Source organism: Pithys albifrons, chromosome 9 (genome assembly GCF_047495875.1).
Source record: "Pithys albifrons albifrons isolate INPA30051 chromosome 9, PitAlb_v1, whole genome shotgun sequence".
Taxonomy (NCBI): Eukaryota; Metazoa; Chordata; class Aves; order Passeriformes; family Thamnophilidae; genus Pithys; species Pithys albifrons.
In genome coordinates, this window is record NC_092466.1 from 27,264,143 (window position 1) to 27,288,813 (window position 24,671).

General features: G+C 40.1%; 1 protein-coding gene across 1 annotated transcript in view; it reads left to right on the forward strand.

The window, feature by feature from the left end:
• The first annotated feature begins 3,278 nt into the window (after nucleotides 1–3,278).
• Nucleotides 3,279–24,671, forward strand: part of NRG3 (neuregulin 3) — a 345,753-nt gene continuing 324,360 nt past the window's right edge. The window contains exon 1 of the mRNA XM_071563791.1: nucleotides 3,279–4,918. Within this exon, the coding sequence (XP_071419892.1) occupies nucleotides 4,222–4,918 (697 nt within the window). The 5' untranslated portion in view covers nucleotides 3,279–4,221. The remainder of the gene's footprint in view (nucleotides 4,919–24,671) is intronic.

The following is a 24,671-nucleotide window of genomic DNA, read 5'->3' on the forward strand; positions in this document are numbered from 1 at the left end:
GGAGTTACATGATGACCTCAGACAAAAAGCAAGGTTTTCCCCAACTGGGAGCAGACCATTAGAGATGTGTATGTTGTAACTGAGCTGGGGATGAAAGCCAAGAGGAAGAATTAAGTAAAGAATATTCAAATGCCCTAGTTTGGGAAACAGTGTAACACCTATTTATATAAGCAGCCCCAATTCCAGCATCCTTTGTTTGGGAAATTCTGCTTGCCACATCCAATTGCTGAAGTACCAGAACACAGAAGGTAAGGTGGATGCTGGAGCAACTCACAGTTTCGAGAGAATGTTCATGGTCTCAGCAGCTGATCACACCATAAAGCAAAGTAACTGTTGAGGTTTTGTTGCTTTTAGCTTCAGATAATATTCACATGAATTAAGGACTTCAGATATTTTGTCAAGTTGGAGAGGAAAGAAAGGCTTCCAACTGCATGTGGATGTGAGATTGGAATGTAGGCATCCCACAAGCATATTGTTTTGATGCTGAAATGGACATGGCTCCAAAAGGGTCTTATTTTCCAAATTTGAGATTCTGTTTCTTTTGTTTGCTGTTCTGAGGATAGTCATCCTGAGGTTTCTAGGAGTTCATGATGAGATTTAAACAAAATCTAATTCCCTTAACTCACTTATTGAATTTCATTACTTGAAATAATGGCTGGAGGTGCTTCTGCTGTTGGGAGGCACATGCGAAGCCACTAGGAACAGCATCCTTATAACAGAACCATCAGCTGTGGCGTACCTACTGTACAGCCAAAATGTAACCCCCCTGTGACAAACAAAGTGATATATGCATTATGGTACATCAGTTTTGTGTGTGTCACTCCAGACCCTAAGAAAATACCACTTCTGACTCTACCATAGCTAAGCAACTTTAACCCATCCTAGTCACAGATGCCCCAAAGGAGATACTAAGGATTTCTTTGCATATTATGAAGCAAAGTAAGTCAGTAAAAATAAATTATACATTGTTTTGTGATCGTGATAAACATATTTCCAGAAAAAGTAAAAAAGCTGGGCTATGATACAAAATGAGTAGGAAGAAATGCAAGTGAGATTTACCAAATACCTACGTAAATTAGAATTAGTGCACTGAACAGATTCAGTTTAACAAGAGTGGGCTGATTTGAGAAACTGATTATGATTTGAATATTAATTTTTAAGGACAGAAAAATAATGTAAAAGCATTCAGAGACTGTGGTTTAGTACACATCATAGCATCTTAACTCATGAGTAGGTTATTACAGGTAGACATTTCCATATATTGCCTGCATTTGGGTGTCTGTTTAGATGAATGATTTTTTTTTTTTTAACTGAAGGACAACTTATTTGAAATACATTTGCATTTAAGGGAAGCTTCCTATATCAAGATCCATGTCATTTCATATTTTTAGACTGAAGAACCTGCAAGAGGCTAATGGTCAATGGTAAGATCTTCATTACCTTATCAAGGTAATACCTGTTTTTAAGTAATTCATTTAAGTAAGGTACACTGAAAGCATTCCACAATCAATTTCAAGAAAAGTTCATCAGTCCTGAATTATAAGAATGGGAAATTGTAAGAAAAGAAGCTTGAAAATCTTTACTCATAATAGAGGAAGTCCTTCAATATTAATCGATGAGATGGCTACACTTGAGTCATCCTAATGGTATCATCATCCTGATGCCTTCCATTAGAACCATTACAAAATTTAGGAGCTGGCAGTTCGAAAATCTTAGTGGAGGGAAGAAATGCAGTTGAGACACATGAAACACTGAAAGAGTTCAGGACATAGTCGTGAGAAAAATAAAAGCTCTCTGTCTTGTGAGGGTTATAAAACATTTTTGCTCTTCCAAGAAGCATGTACAAATTACTTGAGGATGAATACAAAGAATGATTCATATCGAGCTTAGTGAATAGAAATATGGTTATGGAAGAGCTAGGGGACAGGAAACACAAAGCTTAGAGCAGGACACAGGTATTCCAAATTTGCAAGAAAAGTGAGGACTGTGTAAGACAGGCACTCAAGACTGAAAGCACCTGCTTCTGTATTTCCATGAGAAATGCTGGGTTCTGTAAGTGCTGGATCACCAAGCCACCCCTATCTTTCTCATTTGCTTGCTTTACTGGACATCCATCTGTGTACCGGGTAATGTTCATGTGGTTCTTTCTAAAAACTTCTCCTAATCCTTCTACTTCTTCATTGATGGAGTGCTTGGAGTTATAATAATATAGATGTCTAGTCATTATTAGTCTAGATGTCTAAAATATAATATCAATATTGTATTTCAAATGCTAATAACATTTTTTTAGTCTAGAAGTCTGTCTAAAATATAGTACAGATATTTTAAATGTTATTAACATTCATTCTAGAGAAAAAAATCCAGCAGATATATTTCAGTTGCAATATTTATCTCTTTATATACATAAAAAAATGTATTTCGCATCATAGTTTGTTTCCATCTCTTCTGCTCAATTATTCTGTATAAATATTAATACACTTTTAAATACAATGACTAAGGAAATTATGTATCAATACCAGAAAATGACACCGATAAAGTAACAGGTCAGAACAAAGGTTTAAAACCATCTGAACATACATAATTCTACAGATTATTTCCTAAAATTTTGAAAATGGTGATTAGGCCACCTCTGGTACACTGCTGTTAACCCTTCAGTGACTATTTTAGTTGTTGAAATGTTTGTCCACCAAGTGAATGGAAAGCACATGCTCTTGAGCACATTGAACCTGGGAGTTCAACTCTGGAGTAGACCAAATAAGCCATAGTAGTTTCAGTATCAAAACTTGTATGGCAATGTCCAGAAAGCTTTCCAGTTGCCCTCCAGCTGGTGAAAAGAACTCTTTTTGTTGCAGGTGCTTTTTATTTAAGCAAGTCCCTTTAGAAACAACAGCAATAAAACGTTGCCTATTGTTTGTTGCCGGATAGCACTAGGGTCGAAGAACATCATCTGTCCTGAGCCCTGGCCTTCGCCTGGGATTTTCTGGGAACCCTCTCGGAAGGTGCCTCCACCTCCCCTCTGCACACTCACACCCCTCGCCCGTCCCCGCACACATGTCTTTTCTGACATACAGCACCAGCCTCTATTGGATTGCTACCACAGGATGGGTTCAGGCGCTTCGCCCACACCCCCGCCCCCTTCTCTTTTTCTTTTCTTGCCTTTTCCCTTCCTTTCCTTTATTTCCTAGGTTCCGCTTGCCGTAGCATAGACCCTCCCGAGGGCTTTGCCTGGATCATTTATTTATCTTGTGCGCATTAAGAAACCACCATTAGGCTTTGGTGGGAGGCGCCTTACTTTGTGCGCGCTAGCCTGCCTCCGCGGCGCTGCCAGAGGAATACACAATCGAACCGAAGCTGCAAGCTTGGCAGAAGCTGCCTCTGCGTGCCCATTTATTTGCCGGATCCGTATTTTTTTTCTTTTTGCCGACTGGGTCATTGCCGCTCCCTTCCAGAGCTTCACTTTTTTTTTTCGCGTGTGTGGATTATCTTTTTTTTCGGGAATCCTCGCCGGAGTTTTGATGCCGGGCCGGACTTAGCGCGGGCGCGGAGGAGCTGCGCGGAGCCGTGCCTCCTGCCCCGGGCCCCGCCCGCGGATCGGCCTCCCTGGCCCGGCGCCGGCCGCGGGTTGGCCGCGGGGCCGCGGAGTGGCGGGTGCGCAGCGCCGCGCCGCCGCCTCCCCGCGGAGCCGCCGAGGGATGCTGCTGCGCCGCGGCCGGGCATAGGCAGGAGCCGAGCGGGCGGGGGAGGGAGCGGAGGGAAGGAAGGAAGGAAAGAAAGGATGCCCCAACCTCGAGGGGAGAGGAAAAAAGAGCAGAGACGAGAAGGTGCGTGCATGTGAAGGAATGTACCTGCTCACCGCCGGAGCCTCACGATTGGGATAAAAAATAAACCGAGGAGGCTGATCGTTGCGACTTATTACCTGGAGGAAAAAAAAAAGAAAGAAAAACCTTAGAGCGGAGGGACAAGAAGAAGAGCGACGAGTCTGCAGCGAGCAGCGTTAGAGGAGGGCGCCCGGCGGATGGCGCGGCCGTCCCGCTGACTCCGCGGCTGCGGGAGGCTGCGCGGGGCGGCGCGGCATGCCGTGCCGGCGGCGTGACTGAGCGGGGCGCTCCCGCCCGCCCGCTCCGCACCGCGCTCCCCTCCGCTCTCCTCCGCCGCATGCCGCCCGCAGCCGCGGCGCGCTGATGCCCCGGGGCCGCGGCGGCGCTGCGGACGGCCCCTAGGATGAGCGAGGGGGCTGCCGGCGCCGCGGCGCCCGGGGCGGCAGAGGCGGCGGCTGCAGCGGGGGGTCCGGGCGGGGATGGGGCCGGGGGGCCGCCGCGGGAGCTGCGCTGCAGCGACTGCATCGTCTGGAATCGGCAGCAGACGTGGCTGTGCGTGGTACCCCTCTTCATCGGCTTCATCGGTCTGGGGCTCAGCCTCATGCTGCTCAAGTGGATCGTGGTGGGCTCCGTCAAGGAGTACGTCCCCACCGAGCTGATGGACGCCAAGGGCGTGGGGCAGGACCCCTTCTTCCTCTCCAAGCCCACCGCCCCCCCGCGCGGCGCGGAGACCACCGCCGCGGCCACGCCGCGGCCGCCCAGCCGTGTCAGCCCCCGCCTCACCACCATGAGCCGGGCGCCCCCGCGGCCCCCCGGCACCCGCGGCCCGGCACGGGGCGGCCCGCGGCCCACCGCGGCCAGGCACCCCGTCTCGCCGCACACGGCGCCGCCCGCCAGCGGCCCCCCTGGCCCCGCCGGCCGCGGCGCCCGGCCACCGCCCGCCGCCCCCAGCACCCCACCGCTGCCCGCCTGGCCCACTGCGGCACACGCTACCTCCTCCTACAAGATCTACGTCCACGACTCGGCGCCGTCCTGGACCTTGTCTCCCTTCCAGGAGTCGACCACCACCACGCCGGAGGCGAGCACGACCCCCAAAACCCGTAAGTGGAGCCGGCCGCCCGCGCCCTCGGGTCGCCCGCTGTGCGCGTCGCCCCGTCCAGCCCCGGGGGTAGCCGAGCGGCGACGGGGTCGGGCCGGGGCGATGCGCTGGTCGGAGGCGGCCGCGGGGTCGTTCCCGTGCGGTTGCTGCCCTGCGGGAGGCCGGAGAGCTTGGAAGTTTGCGTTTCTTTCTCCCTTCCCCGGCTTGCGCCCCCTTTCCCTCCCACCCCTTTCAAGTTCCCTGCTTGTGTGATGGGTGTTGAGGCAGGAGCAGCCATTTGAGGCGACTGGTTTTCGTTGTGTTTTTAGGAAAGATTCAGACCCCCTTCCCTTTTTCCTTTTGCAGGCTGGTCTGCGAAAGGTATTTAGGAGATGCTGGAAGGTATCTGAGCGAGAGAGATCACTAATGACCGCGCCAGAAGGAGCAGTCGGAAGACTGGTCCTCAGGAGGTGCGGGGCGGGTTGTTCATGTGTTTCTCTGCTGATGAGAGAGTTTGGCTTCCCGCACACTCGTCTCCCTTGAAACAGATAAGTGCGGGCTCCGCAGGGATGCTCCTCCGTCCCAGCGCCCGGCTCCTGAAGGAGCTGCCGCTAGCTCCGCCAGGAAGGAGCCCAGGGTACCCCGCGGATGTGCAGACGCAGCCCAGCGCTTTGCCGGCTCCCGTGTGCAGCCTCAGCACTGTCTTGCCGAAACTGACTATATTTTTTTCAAGCAGAGGAGGGGGCTAGTTCTCCGATTGATGCTTTGTGGCTGATTCTTTCCACTCTCCCAAGCACAAACCTAAGGATTCGGGCTAAATCTGAAAATTCGTTTGGTCTAGGTGTATCAACTTTCAGCTTCTCATAAAGGTTGCTTAGGACAAATGCAATCCTTGCCAAAAGAACTTCTTTGTGGTGCTATGTAGTGGAATGCTCAACTATACAGTGTTATAGTAATCATCTGAGTTTTTTCTTGGATGCAGTAGAGGAAATGAAAGCCGGGTGCCCTCCATTAACTCTTAGTTGCTGCTGCTAGGAATGTCAGTTCTACTAAATGCTACCACCTGATCACTTTTACAGCCTAGGCTTCTCCTTTTGCATGCTAATGTATGGCTATTCTGCTGGAGGATTTTGTTAGCTAGTAATTTGAACTTTATTTTGTCTACTAGATCTATTTGCTGATAAACACTGGGGCAGAGAGTATATGCAGAGCAAGCTGATCTTGTGAATTGAGAAAATCGGGTGAACAGCAAATTGGATATGTATGTGTGGGTGGGTATGCAGGTGGCGGATGGCTGGGCATGATTACAAATAAAACTATCACTAAATCAGAAGAGCAAACAAGGCAGTAACTCGTTTCTCCTGTGTCTGCTACAGAAATTGAGAAACAAGCATCCCTTAAAGTGTGTCTGAGCCTGCATGTTCTGTAGGTGCAACCTAAGGAAGTCAGAAGTTACCAGAAGGTAAATCTTTTGTGGAGCTGAACTCATTTCACATAGGACTAGACACCTGGATAAGGCACTACTTAAAAACAAAATGGCAAAGGAAGCCAGATTTTTGACCCCTGTCTCTGTTTTCAATCCTTGTGTGAATTAGATGTGTTACATTGTGCTTCACACTGCTGTGACCTGTGTGTGTGTCTGGCTGGGCTTTCCAGGTGGGATCTGTCCAGGTCTAAATGCTCCCTTGCAATCTCTTCCTTTTTCTCCTTTCTGTCTCTTTGGGTATGTAAGAGAAATCCACAGCAATTTCTGCCCCTCCATGCTGTCTCCTTGCAAGGTCTGGAAGGCAGGAATATCCTCATTAATAAATAATGTTCAGCTGGCAGGAGTCTCATCCATACAAGACACACAAAGGAAGAAGAAAAACCACAGTCTTGAAATGTTCCTGGTAGTTGCAGAGCGTCCTAACTATTTTTGGTTTAGGAAGACTGCTAATACCTTTTACAGCAGGGTGTTTCCCTTCATTAAATGCAGCTCAGTTATAGGATGGAAATGCAAGAAGTGCAAATCCAGCAGAAATTGACCCTGTTTGGGCACATTGATAGCGGAGATTATCATTAATGGAAGATTAAATAGATTACATAAAAAAGGATTTGAATTTGTAGGGCATGTGAACGGTTTTTTAAAGCCTACAGCTGTACTCTCCAGATACATATAAGCGTCTCTGAGGATACATGTAAAATTCGTTGAGGCTGCAGTATCCACTGAAGGGGAGAGGGAGGAGAAATGCAATCTTTTTACTGTGAACTGCTGACATGGTGTGACCCCAAAGCAAGTTATCTGCATCTGCCACTAAGAGTAAGAAAGGGAATTTTTTAAATGAAACTCATTGCAATTGCTCAGGTTGAGCTGCATGTTCCTTCTATGCCCGTTGCTCCAGCTGCTATTGAAATGAAAGTCATGGATCTGGTTGTACCATGTGAATACAAATCTGACATGATGAATCCCATGCCTCAGCTTTCAAAACAGTGCACGCCCTTTGTGTGATCCCCTGGCTTGGCAAGGCACATATGTGGGCAGGAGCCATAGGTTATTTAGCATTTCACAGCTTTTAAGAAAAGAAGCAGCTGTCTGTATTTATACTGGTTTGCGTTGCAGTTTATTTAATTGTTTTAACATGTTAAACAGGCTCAAATTAGGACTTAGGAAAATTGAGGACAAATCAGGAGTTATTTCTCCAGAAAGCCAGATGATTGCCCACCTGAATAAATGTTGGTTAAGCCTTTTCTCTGTGTGTATATTCATCTGAGGAGATGTTGTGAAATCTCTCTTTTTTGTGGGTGTGTATAATGACAATAATTCTTGGTTGTGTTTCACTCAAAGTCAAGTTATCTGTAAGCTGTTTTAAAAGTTCTTGATGAAGATTCTTCAGGTTTTGACTAAGCAAAAGCCAGTTACTCATCAAATCTCACTCTGTATCTTGTGCCTGCGTGTGTTATCCATGATCATGTGAGATCTATGGCTTTTCAGCATTAGCCTCTTCATCTAGTGCTCAACATAGAAGTCAATCACTGGTTTAGAAGGATAGTCCAGCCTGTAGATCAGAAAAATCAACCAACTGACTGGAACATACCAGTGAGGTTTTATTTTTATCAGGCCATTGGTTTCATTTCTAAAAAGTCATGCCCTGATTTTTCCAATATGCATTTTTCATGGTATTCTGGGTCCTTCAGTAATGTTACTATCTTTAAATTGAGATACTGTACTTATAAGAATTCCTGTGTGAATTCAGCTATGAAATAGCACTGTGGTTTCTCTTGTGTTCATATGACCAAAGGCTAATGCACAGAACTGAGGTCAGGCAGGTGGAACTCAACTAATGCATGGTAACCAAGAAAAGAGATGTTACAGAACACTTAATCAATAAATCTTGTGAAGTCCAATTGCAACGTTTTTTATGAGTCCAGACTTCTGCCTGAGTATGCTTTGATTTGCTGCTAAAGATTTTCTGGTCCAGTCGTTTGTCCTAGTCATATCTCTGACTGTTTGTTATGCACGACATGGGTTCAAGTAACAAGCATCTGGCAGATGCACAGTTACCAGCACTGACATTTTGGTAAAAGCTGTTTGTTTTATTTTGCACTGACTCAAATATCTTTTTCACAATAAGGATGACACTTAGATGGAACTGCGGGGTTTTTGCCAACTGGAGGGTGTTGTGGGAAGTGCCAAACCGTAGTAAAACCAGACCTACTCTTCCCAGAGCTCTGCAGTGTTCTGCCAGCAAATGACATGTATCTGCGAATGCTTCGCATTATGGCCACGAGCTGTCATTGAAGTGGAGGGGAGCACACGTGACTGTAAAGCATGTGCCTGTAGCATTGACTAAGATTAATATGCCAGTTATGTATCAATTTTAAGTGCTTCAAAAGTTGTAGAATTGAAAAAAAAATACTGAGGCAAACAACTGGGAGTTTTAAGAGCAGTTGCTTTTTCATTCCCACTTAGTTTCTGTTCACATACTTTCAGTCAGCATCCCTCAGACATGATTAGATTTGTGGTTCCCATCTTAGATACTTGTCAACAGGAAGGCTACCATGAAGATAAAAATAACAAATACAGAATTGTAGCCACACTACTAAAATGAAAATTATTTTAGTTTTATTTTATTTTTCACATTTTATAGCTGTAACTTCTTCATCTGTTTCAATTAAGTTGGATGACACCAGACTTAATTCCATTTTCCATTAATAATCTTCTTTATAGTTAGGGACTAGTGCAGTTATCACTGAATTCATAAAGAAGGAGAATATTCAAATAAGTCCCACTCAGATATGTACATTGATTCTATTCAGATATATTTCTTCTCTGTTCTTTTTATTAAAGTATTCATTGGAATTCAATGACCTGGGAGAACTTTCATAGCACTGGCATGAAGAGCAGAAGGGACATGGCTGAAATTATTCCATGCTGATTTTTAACCCTGAAGAAAATTCTTTTGAGGACTGTAAGGTTTAACCTGTGATTACTGGTAAAAGCAAAGCCCCCCATTGTATTTGACATAATATTTTTTTGCGTCTGTACGAGGACATTATGTGATATATGTTGACAACAGAATACCATTATTAAATTAAAGTATTGATTCATTGCAAAGTGTTATACTAAAGTAATGTCAATGGTTTGTCTAAACCCATAGAAAATGGAAATTAAAAATAAAAGCAAAGACCTGTCTCTATCTACAGTATTGTGTCTAGTGTTGCAGTACATTTATCATCTGACTCCTTGCATTGAAACCTCCTGCAGAGCCCAGTAAATGCATAGATTGGTGTGGATTTGGCCTTCGCTTTAAATTTTATAGCCCATGTAGCTTTCAGGAAGTACCTAAAGCATACTAGTGTTTGCTTTTGCTGATTTCTTTTGTGACTTGTTTGGAAACAAACTGCACAAGGAAAAGTGCCTAGTAAAATCATGTGGGATGACTTGGTCACAAATATAAATAAATAAATAATTTGGTTAAAAGCAGAGACTTTTGTTTGTCTCTGAGCCTCGTGGCTTCTTTTTGAGCATCATTTTGGCTTGAACAACTTTTCAGTACTCCATTTTGCACATGCACAAAACACAAGAATGTACGTGTGCACTTGGAAGGTGCCAGTTTTTGAGAAGAATCAGGACTTCAAAATCTGTACTAACTCTAGGACCAGTCTTTGCTAAACAAGACTGCTCCTTTGGTATGGTGCTTGTCCTGCAGTGTGGTTCAGAAAAGAAACCTGAAGGTTTCATGGTAGCTAGTTATACTGAATGCTAAGTAGAAGTTCATCTTTTTTAATTCGGAAATCTTGTTCGGGTTCTTCTGTGTGGAAGGGATTTGTGCTCATGGTTACAATTAAGCACAGATAGATTTTTTTATTATTATTTTGTCTTACAAGAGCAGGAAAAGCAATAAAATACTTTATGTTATGGAAGGGTTTTCTTCCTCTGAGGGACTTAGTTCTTGGATTGATACGATGAGAGTTAGAAGTGTCATTCACAATGAGGTTGCTGTGCTTCAGATTAACACCAAGGCTGAGTTTTCTCATTGCTTAGAACTAAATTTACAGAGTGGACAGCTCATAGACCTGGTTTCTCACTTTTACCTTCCCCTTCATACCTAATCTCAAGCCACTCCACTGAGTAAAGTACATTTTCAGTGGAAGAAAGTAGTTTCCTGGGAGGGCAGAGTGAGGGTACTTCTGACCTGCACAAGAGACAGGATGAGCATTCAGAAGGTAACACAGAGAAAGTAAATTCACATGGGTAGGCAAGTGCTTTTTGAGTGGGTTTTTAATTTCTATCACACAGGTTTCTGGGGCCCCCTGGTAGAATGCATTCAAGAGGAAAAAAATGAATAAAGCAGCCACGAGGAAAATTAAAATAGCAACTGCATTTATAAATTTCAGTGTCCTTTTCATGGAAGAAGTACCTAATTGGATCAACTCTTCCTTGTGAAATTTGGAGATAGTAGGGAGAAATATATTAACTAAATGCTTGATGGAAACGGTTTAAATGTTTATTTCTGAAACTTTTTCTATATACTCAGTATTACCCTAGTAATATTGAAAAATATAGATAAAATAATTCTTCCAGTATTTCATTTTTCCATCCTCCAAGAGCAGTAGTTTGCATTTCCAGAGCTGTGTTTATCATGTAGCATAGGACAATTCCATGATTTTCAGGTCTTTTTTTTTTTGGTGTGGATCTGTTGACTGCTGACTATAGAAGACAAACTATTCAGCTTCAAAGATAATTCACTTCAAATCATGTTAAGCAACTGGTTTTCAAGTCTAAGTTGATTGATTTTTTTTTCTCAAAATGGTTATTTTTGTATTTCTGCAAGAATTTTTACCTTTGGGAAAAGCTCAGGTAGAAAGGGCTCCCTGTCCAATAAAAAATATAATTGTGTAAAAAAAACATAAAGTGAAACTTCGTTTTGGAATACCTGAAGAAAATCCTGATTTAGTCTCTGTAAAATAAAACCAGCCACTTGCAAATTCTCCTCTTTTTACTTTAGCATCTTTTTGTTTGTTAGTTTTTGGGTTTGTGGTTTTTCTTTTGAAATTTTAATGAGTAGCTTGGCAATTCTAAGGGCCCTACTGTTGCGTCCCATCCCACCCCCCCCCGCTTGTATTTTGCACTCATAAGAAAGGTGCATATTAGCAGTGCATCTATATTGGCAACATGGTAAGTGCTCTTTATAGAAAAAATTAATATTTTATTTTTTATGAAAATTCAGATCTTTCACTGAGGCATTTCATAGCTCTGTTAGCAAAGAATTGCAAAAAAAAAATATATCCTGACAGTATTCTGTGTAGCAGTTGTGCTGAATTAAGTAGTTTACAGTCTTCCATTTTTTATAATGTTATTGCTATAGAGCCAATTTTTGCAAATATATAGGGTCTGCGAGTGATGCATGCTCTTGTTTGCAGTTATGCATCTGCAGAATGAGAGCTAGTTTATGTGAACATGTGTGTGATTATATCTGTTACTCTGCCTTAGATTGCAGTGTGAGTGCTTAGAAAACATGTCTGTGTAAGTAAATGTACATCAACCTTTAAAAGCTACCAGCATTATTTAAATGTGCTTATTAGAACTTGGTTTCCATTAGTGCATTTTCTTTTTGGATGTATGTGTTCTTAACACTGCCTCGAAAAACAGAATTATTCTGTTTACTCTTTGCCTGAAATAAGTAAAATCTGCAGTAAAATCTTTGTGTTCTCAGGAACTGTAGTTGCTTAGTTGTGGACTGTCACAATACACATGGGTCATGAATCTTTTGATAAGTCACTTTTAAATTATTTCTATGTCTGAATTTTTTTCTTTTCATAATTTTTTAAAATACTCCTGAGTTTGTACAGTTTTTCTCTGTACTATGTCCTCCGCTAGATATATGCCCAAACTGACTTTTTCCTGAAGCTTGCAGATAGAAAATGTTTTCTGAAATATTAGAGATGGCAATATGTATTTTAAAATTTATTTATTTTCTGAAACCAGAATTATGACATTATCTTCACATTGTTCATTTCACAGTATCACTGCTGTTCAAGTTCAAGTTTCTAGTTGAGCAGGAGCTGAGCCTTGGTTGCTGGCTGTTACCAGATAGAGGGGCTATAGCACTGCGTAACAGCTAATCATTAAATTAGTATTAATAGCAAATAGCCTCTTTTCCAGATCTGATTATTCTCACTAATGTCAGTACTTGTAAAGTAAGCATTGAGATGAGATGTGTTTATTCTCTTGAAAGGGTGTTGGTGGTCTGTTTTTACTGCAATGACAAGTCTTTTCTACCGTGGTTGACAAGGAAGGTAGAAAACATGTAATCTAGACTCCAGTTGCTGTGGTGCTTCTAAATGTAATCAGGATTTTAACAAAAACAAAACTCGTACTGGAAAGTGTTGCTAACCTACAAAATTGTACTGCATTGTGTAATGCAAATGTTTACTTATGTCTTCTGATTCTGTGCACAGTAAAATAGCATTTTCAGTAGTGTGCTCAGAGTGGCTGAAAGTTGTAGCTAGTTGGCTGGCCTTCTGGGTGGCTGAGTAATACTGTTGAATATTGAAAAAAGATGTAGGGAACCTTTGTTTCCTCTTCCCTTGGTGACTTACAACACAAGTAGTTAGCGGGTCATCATTAGAACAGTGCTAAGCTATCCCAGAAGTTTTGACTTGGAAAGGATAATATAACACTTGCTAAAAACAATCTAGTAATTGTCCTCCAAAGGGGTGTGCTTTGTTAGTGTTTTTGTTAAGAGTAGTGTTGTGTGAAGGGCAAATTGTTTTTCTTGTTCAGTCTGTCATTGAATTTACAAAAGCAGGTTCTTGTTTGAAACCCAGAGATCGTCTGCACTGAAATGGTATGGTGATGTTCCTGCCAGAATTTGCACTGTTAGGATTCAGTGGGCAGGGGGTTCAGAAACTTACTGACAGGATTACTCTGATGAGTGTCAGTGACGCTGATTTAGAAGGGTAAAGGTACTTTTATAATTATTTCATAAGTAGCTAAACCCCATTAGTCTTTAGCCTGAAATCTGGCGCAGCTACATAATGGTCATAAGTGTTAAAAGTTCAATTCCCTCTTTTTATTTCTTCTTTTTTAATAATAACTAGAAAGCTAAAATACCATGGATAAATACATTAAAAATGACTTTTTCCTTAAGCAGATTGGGTTTCTTTTGCTTTTAGGTTTCAACCTTTATTTTATAACTTACCTTAATATAGCATATCATATATTTCACAGGGTCAGCTGCTTATTTGTAAGCTGTATCTCAGTGTAATGAAGTTGATTGTAATTAGTTTTCATCAATCAAAAATGTTAGAAAAATACAGGTTGCAAACTAAACCAGTTTATAAATTATGCTAACAGGCAAAAGTAATTATTGATGCTGTTTCTAAGTTTATAGCATATACACTTTGAAATATAGTGATTATCTCAAAGTAATGTAGAAAGGATGCGCTGTACTAGTGAACTGGGACTGTGTTTCTGCAACGTTTTAACAGTGCACACAGGCTCTTTCTACTAAAGCAGCACTGGTGGGAGGCTGTACCTTTACCTCAACTGATTACCTTCTGAACTGTGAAGATGATGACCTTGGTGCTCATCATAATAAAAACAGCAGAGAAAATGCAACATTCACTGCATACTGACTGTTTCCTTTGTACTGGGAAGGGTTAGCATTTGCCACTTGGTGACTGCTGTCACATTGCCTTAGAGTAGAAGGGCAGTTGGTGGGCAGTGGAGGTGACAGGGAAGCTGTGCCTGTCCTGTACTTCTGCACAAGGAGCTCTTCAGCATGCTCTGGCCTGATCTGGGAAGACACAACCTTTGCCTTGCCTCTGTCAGCATTAACCATTCTGCCCTGTTCTCTGCAAAAGCAGAGAGGGAAAAAAGTGCTACTAATACCTTTTTATATCTGGAGCACATTCATTACAGAGGCTTACTTAGTCCTAAATGAAAAGCAAGAAAGTAACTTAATATTTTAAATTGGTTTTAGAAATATCTGCCTGCAATAGGGAATTCTTTCAGGTTTTAGTTCTTGGATGGCTGCATTTAATCTGAATACATGAAGCCGTAATGCTAGTGTGTGATACATTGAAGAAAGAAGAGTCTGATACTGTGTTATTTTATAGGATCACTTACATCTACTGAATTTCAGTAGTTGGGTACACAACAAGGCTTGATTACACCTCGTGTTTACATACAAAAGTCCTCTGTTACCTTGGCAGATGTAGGGGATTTATAGCCAGCCACAGCTTCACTGTAGTAAGGTGAATCTGTAAATATGAATTGAACATGCACAGCCTGAGGAGCTACTCAGCTCCTCATTCCTGGTTTGTTTACAGTGCAAATTTTGGAAAAATGAACATGTATTTATTTATGTTTTATAATAAATAAAATACATTTATCCCTGATTTTTGCAATGCCCCTGATTGGTCAGTGGTGTACCTATAGAAAATAGTGTATTGGACAGGCTTAGAGATAAAATTCCTTCCTGTAAAGAGGCAATGGTGGGAAGAGCCCTACAGCGAGGGTGAGGTATTCCAGGTGATAAAAAAGATCAGTGAATCTTGTGAGATATTTTATTTGTGCAGGGTGAGAATTTGGTCTGCTTAAAAGCAATGTGGGTTTATTAGGAAGCTTATTTCTTTAAATGCTTTTAAGAAGATACTGTAAGATTGTATCTAGTTAATTAGACACATTACATTTGAATTATTTAATTAGAGAGTATTTTTCAACCATCCCTTAAAATTGTGACTCTTAATATTTTTTTCACATTTGTAATCCTGTTTATGACAGCATAGACTTTTGGACCTTTTTCTTAGCAAATACTACATAAAGATAAATTTACTGTATTTTTGTGTCATAGAATAGAATTAAAATCTGAGGAACTCATCTCATGTAACCAAATGGGAGCTGTAGGCTGCTCAGCAGTTCTGTAAAAATCACAGCAAGAAGCAGGATAGACCACAGACTTGCATTAGATTGAAGGCCTTACATGAGAACTCTTAATTAAAGCTTCTTAAAGAATTTAGAGTCCAAACATAACTAATTTCTTCTAATTATCAGCAGATTCTGGTCGAACTCTTCACTGCCAGAGAGGTAATTAAAAGCTTCTAAGTTCTGTTCAGCTCTGCATAAATGAAGGTTGGGATAATCAAAACACATAAATAAAGGAAATTAAGAGCATTTTAAATATATGTGATACGCAATTTAAGTAGTAGTTATGGAAAATTATTTGATGTAAAAAGCCCCCAAGAAACTCAAAATCCCAAACACAATATCATGAGTGTCAGCATTATTTCACATTACTTTCATGACTTTGTTTAACGATTTCTTACATTACATAAAAAAGTAACTTTTCCCACTAGGTACTGAAAAAGCATGTCTTCTAGTGCATAGATGCAGGTATTTTGTTTGAAGGCAGTGCTCAGGTTTGAATAAACTGTGCAGCACTGTCTTCGCTGGAGTGCTGCCCTTTGTGGTTGTGTGTGTGTGTGTGTGTGTGTGGCTCAGCTTCGCGAACGAAGATTGGGAAGAGCTGTCCCAAGTGGGTGTACCCTTCCAGTCTGCGCAGTGGATTTTGGCTGAGGCTCAGCGTGCGCAGAACTGGCCCCACCGTTTAAGTCCTGAGGTTCATCTGCCACGGCCGAGAGAGCTTGGACAGTGCCAGTGAAGTCCTCGGGACTAGAACCTACAGCACCCGGCATTTCCCAGGAGGTCTCCCATCCTAGTACTAATCCGGGGCTGACCCTGCTTAGCTTCCGAGATCTGGCGGGATCGGATGTCAGGGAGGCATTTAACTGCGCAGCCTTTGTGGTTACAGCTGAATGAAATTACCTTGACTTTCCTTTTCCACCAGGAAAAGGGTGACTTTTGCAGTGTTGAGCTGTTACAGTGGTCAACTGCTATAGAGTGACTTCTTTTTCACTGTTTCAACTTGCTTAGTAGTCTGCTCTTAATTCCAAAAAAGTTGTTAAAACCTCAAGGAAAGTAACAGATCAGAGATTATTATTGGAGCTCAGAGACCAGGAGTGGTCAGTTCTTTTCCTCAAGCTCAGGTTGTCTTATTTGTGAAATAAAGATATGGGGAAGATGCACAGAAGAGAAATCAGGTGTTTTATAGTGAATATTCAAAAAGTAATAAAGAAGTACACTTCACAGGTCTCATTTAAATTTCAGAAAGTACCTGATATTCTTCATTGTTCTCAAGTTTTTGTCTCTTCATTTTCAACAATTCTCTGACAGTGAAATCTATTGGACTTCAATACTAAAGAGGAAGGGAAAGAAGTTTGTTTCTTTGGGTTTTTTGGTGATTTAGGAGTGTGTCTCCAAGTATAGCCAAGATCTGTCCCCAAATGACAGGGGTGTATCTGACAGGAGGGCAGGGCTGTCTGTGAGATACCCTAACACACCACTTACTCTAGTTTGTAATTCTTTATTTTTGTCCTGCAGTGAGTTGAGTCAGGTTTGAATTTGGGACACTCATTAGGCCAAAACCTGCCATTATGTCAACCCTATTTAAATCTTTTTAGCTTAACTTTATAATCACTTGTCACTGGGAATTTTAGTAACTACTATGCTTTATATTGCTGTCTTGTTATATTTTAGAACCAAAGTGTTATTGTTGCCATATCTCACATCAAAAGGAAGAAACACTTTCAGTATGGTGTAGTCTTCTATAGATAGAGTCAAAATGCTCTCTGAGTAGGTGGGATCCTAAGCCAAATCCAAACCCAATGAGGTAAGTGAGAATAAGTGGGCTCTAGCTAACATTTAAAATAAACAGTTACAAAGGAGCGACTTGCTTAGCCTAATCTGTACTGCATTTGCTCATAGCTGACTTTTTTGAAGTGTAATTATGCTGATCTCTTAAAAAAAAACCCTAATAATAAAAATGCATTTATTAGAGGGGATCTGAGATGGGCAATGAGACAAGTTTTATAGCATATTGTAGTAGATCTACCAGTACAATTGGAGAAAAATGGGCAAATGTTTTTTTCTGTGTCTTTTTGGTGAAGGGATGTAACTTTTCACTTTTCAACCTCCTTCCAATAGTAGGATTCCAACATTAACAAAGTTTGATGGTTTTTTTTATTAGCTGAAAATGTTTTTCATGACTTGAACTGATAAGCTTAGCTTTCAAGTGTAAATAGATAAAAGTAAAGCTTGATAAATGTTTGGGTTTTTTTTTTTTTGCTTATTCAGCTGTTAGGTTTGGGGTTTAAAAACAGTGTCTCTATGAGAGAAACTTACTAATGGTGGGCAAGAAACTGTTTATCATCTTAAAATACTCATATATTCAGATTGTGTTGATATTTTGAAGAAAGCTTTCGTATCATTAGTTATTACTGAAGATAAATATTGTATTAACACCTAAATGTATGACCCCCAACACAGACATTGAAGGCTCACTCATGATGAATTTCAAAGCTTATATGAAATGATTTATGCTAGTGCTTGAAAACCATTTTTGGTAATAACCTTTTTAATGCCTTTAAGACATTTAATTGCCATAAAGCGGCACAATCTGCTGTTTGGAATGGAGATCTGGGAGTATTTTGGTTGCAAATAGAATAATGAAATGGATTGAAAACAAGGAGGAGTAATAAATGAATAGAGCTGTGATATTAGCAATGAGATTGGCATCGTTTTTATGACCAGAGTCTATGGTGTGCAGGGTGGGATGTCTGTTCCCCAGGCAGACATGGAGGTGCCTGTGGGTACTTGACTGCTGAAGGCAGTGGAAGCTGCATATGGCCTCATAGGGGACACAGTGAAACTCTCCCAGTCTGGAACAGTTGGGTCTGACTACAAGGTCCCTTTCACTGAATTGCAGTACTGTGTAGAAGCTACTACCTGTGTAGAAGGCTTTTGACAGTGCTTTTACAGTCAGTATGACTCTCAGTGGTTCTGTCAATCTTGATTTGTAACAGTTGTATCGTAACCTCATTAGAAAACATCAAAACTATAAAATTGCATTTTCAGATAGTTTTGCTTTGAAAATAATGTGAAAGTTAAATCTTTCAAATTGGTATGTGCCCTTTCCTCATTTTTCAGCTGAGATCACGTGGCAAGTCGTTCAGATGGTAGTCAGGTAAGCACTAGGAGAAATAAATTGATTTTTGTGGGGATCTTGCATATAGGTGGTTTCCTTGCCTTGGAATTTTCTCGGGGATCTGCAAGTGCAAATTTTTTAATGACATTTGGAATTTGTATAGAAAGCTGCAGTGTAAACATCAGGTCTTGAAAGGAAAGGGTATGTAAAAAATATGAAATTGTTTGAGATAAGTTGTTGAAGTAAGGTAATATTTACCCATTATGACAGCACTTTTGATCTAAACAACCACTGCACTAGTCCTGGAGAATCGAAGGCCTCCTCAGTGAGTTTTTGACCCAATGTTTGATATGAATCAAATGGCTACTTAGTTAGACTCCCCATGCCCTAAACAATCCTGCTTGCTTCCAGTACTTTTTTGTGAGCTTCATGTAAGTGGCATGGGCGGTTAGAATTTCTTTGCTGAAGTCTCCATACAGGAAGCGTCTGTTCTTCAGAAAGTGAAGTCATACAGTTTTGCAGATTCAGATTGAAACAGTTATACAAGAACTGAACTTCCTGAGGTTTCGAGGCCATTGTATAATAAGGTTTTATGTTAAAAAGGGTCGAAGTCTCAAACTCTTTATTAAGCAGTTCAGAAGGAAAAAAATCTACCATTGTCCAAGGTCCCAAGTACTTTTTTCTGTAAACCATGTGGAACTCGACTGAATGGCTGACTTCTCATAAACAGTTGATTCTGTAACTAGTGTGCACAGTCACTGTGAGGTGTGTCAAAGAAAGTGTGATTATTAGATGATTTTGTAAACACACCTAAAAAAAGAAATCACATGATATATTTGGAGTTTTTACATGAAATCAAGATATGATCAAAGGGGGATTTGGTGCTGCACATTTTAAAAATTAACCGTACTTTGGGCTTCAACTTGCCATAGGCATGAAATCTAAAATATTCTGCTATATATTCTGCAGTAGTTGCTTCTTAAAGCATAAACTGCAATAACTGTGTCAAAATTTCATTGATGCATTCTGTAGAATTTTTTAAACAGAGATATGTAGCAGTTACTCCAAAGTGATGGGTTGGGGTTTTTTTTGTTTGTTTGTTTGGTTGGTTTTTTTGAGGATATGTAGGCAGTAAAACTAACAGAAGCTGTCTTTCATCATTTCATCTTTTTTTTTTTTTTATATATGCTATGTACCTGTGCCTTGCTGATGTGGTGAAATTGTGAATACTGTTTTCTGTGTCCTGTGCTAATTGTTCCATTGTTGCTGTTCAGTTAAGCTCTTCCAGAAATACCCAGAGAGAACAGGACAGTAGAGGTGTAGGAACAGAGGTCTTATGCTGAAAGGAAATGAGAAAGACAAATTTAGAAGCTCAGAAGATTGGAAAAGCCAGTGGAACTATAGATGTTGTGGATAATTAGCCACATTCTCTTTTAGGCCTAATTTATTATGGTAAGACTCCTGCCAGCAGGTGAATTATTGAAGAGCCGAGAAGGAAATTGCCCCAGAATGATACACTGTGCCCACAATCGGGTGATACAGTCTGGGAACTATTCCTGTTGTGCTCTCCAGCAGGATGCTGTAGTATTTCTCCCAGGGATTCTCCTGGAATGAGTGGCACTACCAAAGAGAAAAAAGTAATATGAGCTAGAGGAAGGAGTCCGCATATAATGGGTCATTTTGGTCTATCTTTCCAGTTTCCCAAACAGAAGGGTTTCCTAGCCAGCCAAAGCTGTTGTTTGGTCCCTGCCGCCTCTGCCATTCATTCATTGTGTTGAATGAACATTTTATTGTCATTATGATCACCTGAGCACTTTGTGTTCCTCCACCCCTGAACCTTGTGGAGAAACTGCCACATGTCTCAGTGAACACAGAATGATCCCCAAAAGGTTGTGTCCACCATAATAGTGCTCACAGCATTCTTGTTTTGCTTTTAGTATTATTTAATCCAAAATGTTAGTTTTTAATTTTTTATTTTTTGCAAAGGACAGTCCTGCCTTTAAAATCCTACCTAATAAGAAAAGTACTCTAAATTCAGAATATTCTTTGTAGTTACTATGGAAATCCAATGATGGCTGTGTCTTGCTTGTTTCTTGCCCAGTTCCATCTGGAACCTCAGTTTTCATGTCTCTGCCACTTGCTGTATTAGATTCAAAAAAACTGATGTAGGGAACTACAGACTGTAAATTTGGTACCTGCTTCCTGTTAAGCAGAGAATAACTTGACTGTATTCAAAACTTGCTTAATTCTTATGGGTCTTTTTAGTCTACAAAAACCTTATGAAACTCTGGAGAGAAATATTTGGGATACCTTGGCCCACCTTTGTTTATGAGCATCAAAGTTACGGTTTGAAATCTCTTTCTGATAATCTGTTTGGTGTTTTGTTTTTTGGTCTTTTTGTTGTTTTTCTTTTTTAATATTGAATTTTATATATATATTTTTTTTTTTTTTTGCAAATGCCCTGGAATTTGCAATGAGCTTTAGAGAGTAATCTTCTAGAATCTTTCCGTGACTCTTCTTTTATGTGAGTGCTCCATTTTCTCTATAAGTGGTTCCTACTGGAAATACAAAGTTTGTAGGACATGTTTCTCCATCATATTCTGTGGTAAAGATCAATGCACAGAAGTAATTTATTTTATCTGCAGTATCCATAATTGATGCCTAATCTTTTAGTAGAATATCTGATTCTTTCATAGCCTTTCTGTGACTGATACGCTTAAATACTTTATTGCCTTTTCCTAATAGCTTTTAAAATTCTCTTAGTTTCCTGAATAATATACTCAGGCCACAGTTTTATTTTGACAAGGATATATTGTTATTTAACTTGCTGTCTTCCCCTGCTGTGTTCTTTTGCTCTCAGGGAGAGGAAGAATTACATACTCTCCTGCGTTAGATTACAATGCTATTTGAAATTCTTACATTTTATATTCTCAGACCTTACCCCTTCCATTTAATTTCCTTCTTCTTTTTTTTTTTCCAGTTTGCCAAGTCTTTTGAAAAGCTTACTAATTCTTTGTAATCACTGTTGTCTTTCTTGTCATCCTCCTTTTCTGTCATAACTGAGCTGCATCACACTCATGTTTTGAATCAGCTTCTGTTTTTGTGTGAGAACTGAGTCAAAACTAATGGCCTGATACCCTTTTCTTGCTGTTCCAAGAAGCAGCTGTTGCTGCTGGAAACAACAAAATGATAGACTATAAGAATACAATCACATTTTCCTGTTTATCATGTTCTGTGATCTTTTAAGTGGCCACAGTGGAGTAGAATTTTCTGTATTTGCTTGCATCAATCAGGTAGAAAGTTGTCAAGTTATCCACTTTCCTCTGAGTCATTCCATATTGTGTGAGGAAGAGTCTGAAGACTATTTTTACCTTTAGCAATGCTCAGTTTCCTCTCTGCTGTAGTTTCCCCATGATAATTGCATTTAAGTGACTAATTTTTGCATTACCTTTACACATTAAGAGTGTATTTTCTGTTTGAAGTGGGGATAAAATATTTGAAAATTACCCCCAGAAATTTATGTTTTCTAATAGCAATGTGGCTCTACCTTCCAAATTCTGTGTTGTGACTTCTTAAATTACATTGTTGGTATGAACATACTGCACAAACATGGTATTTTCCTAAGCATTGCGTAGTGCTCAAGGGGATGAAGACATGTAGTCAGCCCTTCCAATAAGTGAGTCCTTATCCTTCATGTTCCTTGCTAGTCCACATGTGGCTTTGGATACTTGGGTACTTCTGGTTTTTTTGTTGGTTTGGTTTCGTTTGGTTTGAGTTTTGTTGTTGTTGTTGGTTGGTTGGTTGGTTGTTTTTTGTGGGTTTTTTTTCCACCTCCCTGTCTGCCCATGACCACATGAGAGCTGTAACTCCAATTACACAATGATGTGTTGGCTGAGGAGCAGTCCCAAAAGTTTGACTCTGCTGAGGGATCAGATTCCTGTTGGTTTCTTAGAGGATGCCAGCGAGGCTGTGACATGGTTTCCCTTGGTTTGCCACTCCTGTGCTTAATTTCCGTTACAGTCCATTACCTTTCTTCACTTTAAGTCACTATCTGGCACTTTAAATTCTACTATAATAATAAATTTGGGTGGAAAGGACATGTATTCTGAGTCTGTTCTGCTTCCCAAGGAATAATTTAAACTTCTCAGAGTATTTATTTTTGTAGTTTAGCACCTTTTTGATATTTTCTACCTGTGAATTTGATGTTCTGGCTAATTTCCAGAAATTATTATTCAAATACATATTTCAATGCACTATGAAAGAACTTTAAGAATACAGTAGGTTGCCTTTATTCCTTAGATATGGTACTAACTAAGCTTTATTTTGATCAGTTAATTTGCAGTGGCTTTATTCCCCTGAGCAGATAATTAAATGAAGAATAATGCCATTTTCAAAGAAAAAACCTTCTACCTTTTCTTTGCATTTCTCAATATTTAGGAGAACATAGAGCAATATTATATTTAAAAGAACAATGCAGAATATTAAAAATAGAACACCTTATTGTGTACTAGGTAGCACCATATTCTGTTTGTTATGATACTGGGTTCCTTTTTAATTTGCAGTTGTGCAACATGTTCTAATATATGTGAATGCATTTGTTTTTTCATAGGTCACTTGCAGTAAAACTCCTACTGTACATACTTTTGTATCTGACCCCCAGCCCCACTCAGTGCCAGTCATCACTGTTAAAAATATCATCTGGATTTAATCTTCATTCTTTTTTTTTTTTTTTTTATCATGGGAGGAGAATATTTTCCTATCTTCACCAAATAGTAGACACAATTTAAATGAAAAAATGATTTTCAGATTTGTGGAGAGTTCTGTGACATCGTAAGCTTTAGTATAGTCATTTCAAAACCTCCTTAACAGTTTGCCCAAAATGGTCTCTGAAAATGCAGAACACTGGGAGTAAGGTGTTTGTTTGTTTGTTTTTTTAATTTCATACACTTGGGTCTGCTACTGTTTGTAAGTTGAAAAGTTATTTTTTCCAACTAACTTGTATGTCTACATACATATTTTTACTGTGTACCCTTCATACTCAATTACCTTTTTAGACTAAAAATTTTACTCTCAGAAGTAGCCTGATTGAAGGTTGCCCTTAATACAGCAGTGTGTGGCTTCCAGCTTTTCTTCCACACAGACAGTTCTATTCTAGTGTTTTTGCAGTCCTTAACTATTGAAAGTCTAAGGTCTGGTATGACTCTACTATTGTTTTTTGTAAGGTGGACAGGTAGAATAGATGATCCCTTTGCCTCAGGTTTGGTGTGGAGACTGGATTGTCTCCCTAGTTTTGTGTCTGCCAGCCATTTGTTTTCTGTGCTGCGTGGTTGCCCATTTCTGCTTACAGATCATAGCCCGTGTTTGTCCCAGTGGAAGGACTTCCAGTTTCTTAGATTGTTACCTGCAATCAGCAATTTTGATGTCTCTGCTGTCTCCAGAACTCTAATTGAAAGTCTTCAGATGAGCTACTTCTATGGCTCTGGGAAGCAAAATGATTTTTTTCCTTTGCCAACATATGACAGAGATACTAATAATTTTGAAGTTCTTTCATGTGATTGATATCCCTAGTCTCATTTTTTTTCAAAATCTATTACTATTTTCTCCTTTCCTAAAGTGATGCTAGTCTTAGAACTTGTTAATTTATATCAACTTCTTACCAATGTAGCTGTACCCATTTTAGTGGTTGCGTCTCATTTAATTCTAGATGAGACAATCAAGATTTTAACAAGGTGAGAAAAATCATATCATTTTATTTAGTTTTTATACGAGCACTGACATTTTAATTAATCTATCTCCACCACTTAACAAGAATGGTTTATATCCTTTTTGTAATAGAAGATTGCATTGTGAAACAAATTTGAAACAAAAAGCAGCATCTTATTTTTCATGCATGTTAAGATTTTTTATATATAATTTTTATATATATAATTTATAAATAATTTTTTAATCTATATATAATTTTCACAGCACACAAAACACAAGAGGGAGCAGACCTGCAGCTGACAATATCCATCTGATTTATTTCTTTTATTGTGTTTTGAAATTTTTAGTACTTTGTATGATCTCTAATGGGTCTGAATAAGTCTTAAGAAGCATTAAAGACCTGGTTTGATGACTAGTTAATGCTTCTTCCAAGAACTATTTGTAGAGATCAGGATTTAGCGAGATATCATTGGAGGATTAGCAATTGCTTCTTAGGGCATTCTGCATTGACAGTTAATGGATAGCTCTCCCCGATAGCTCTTT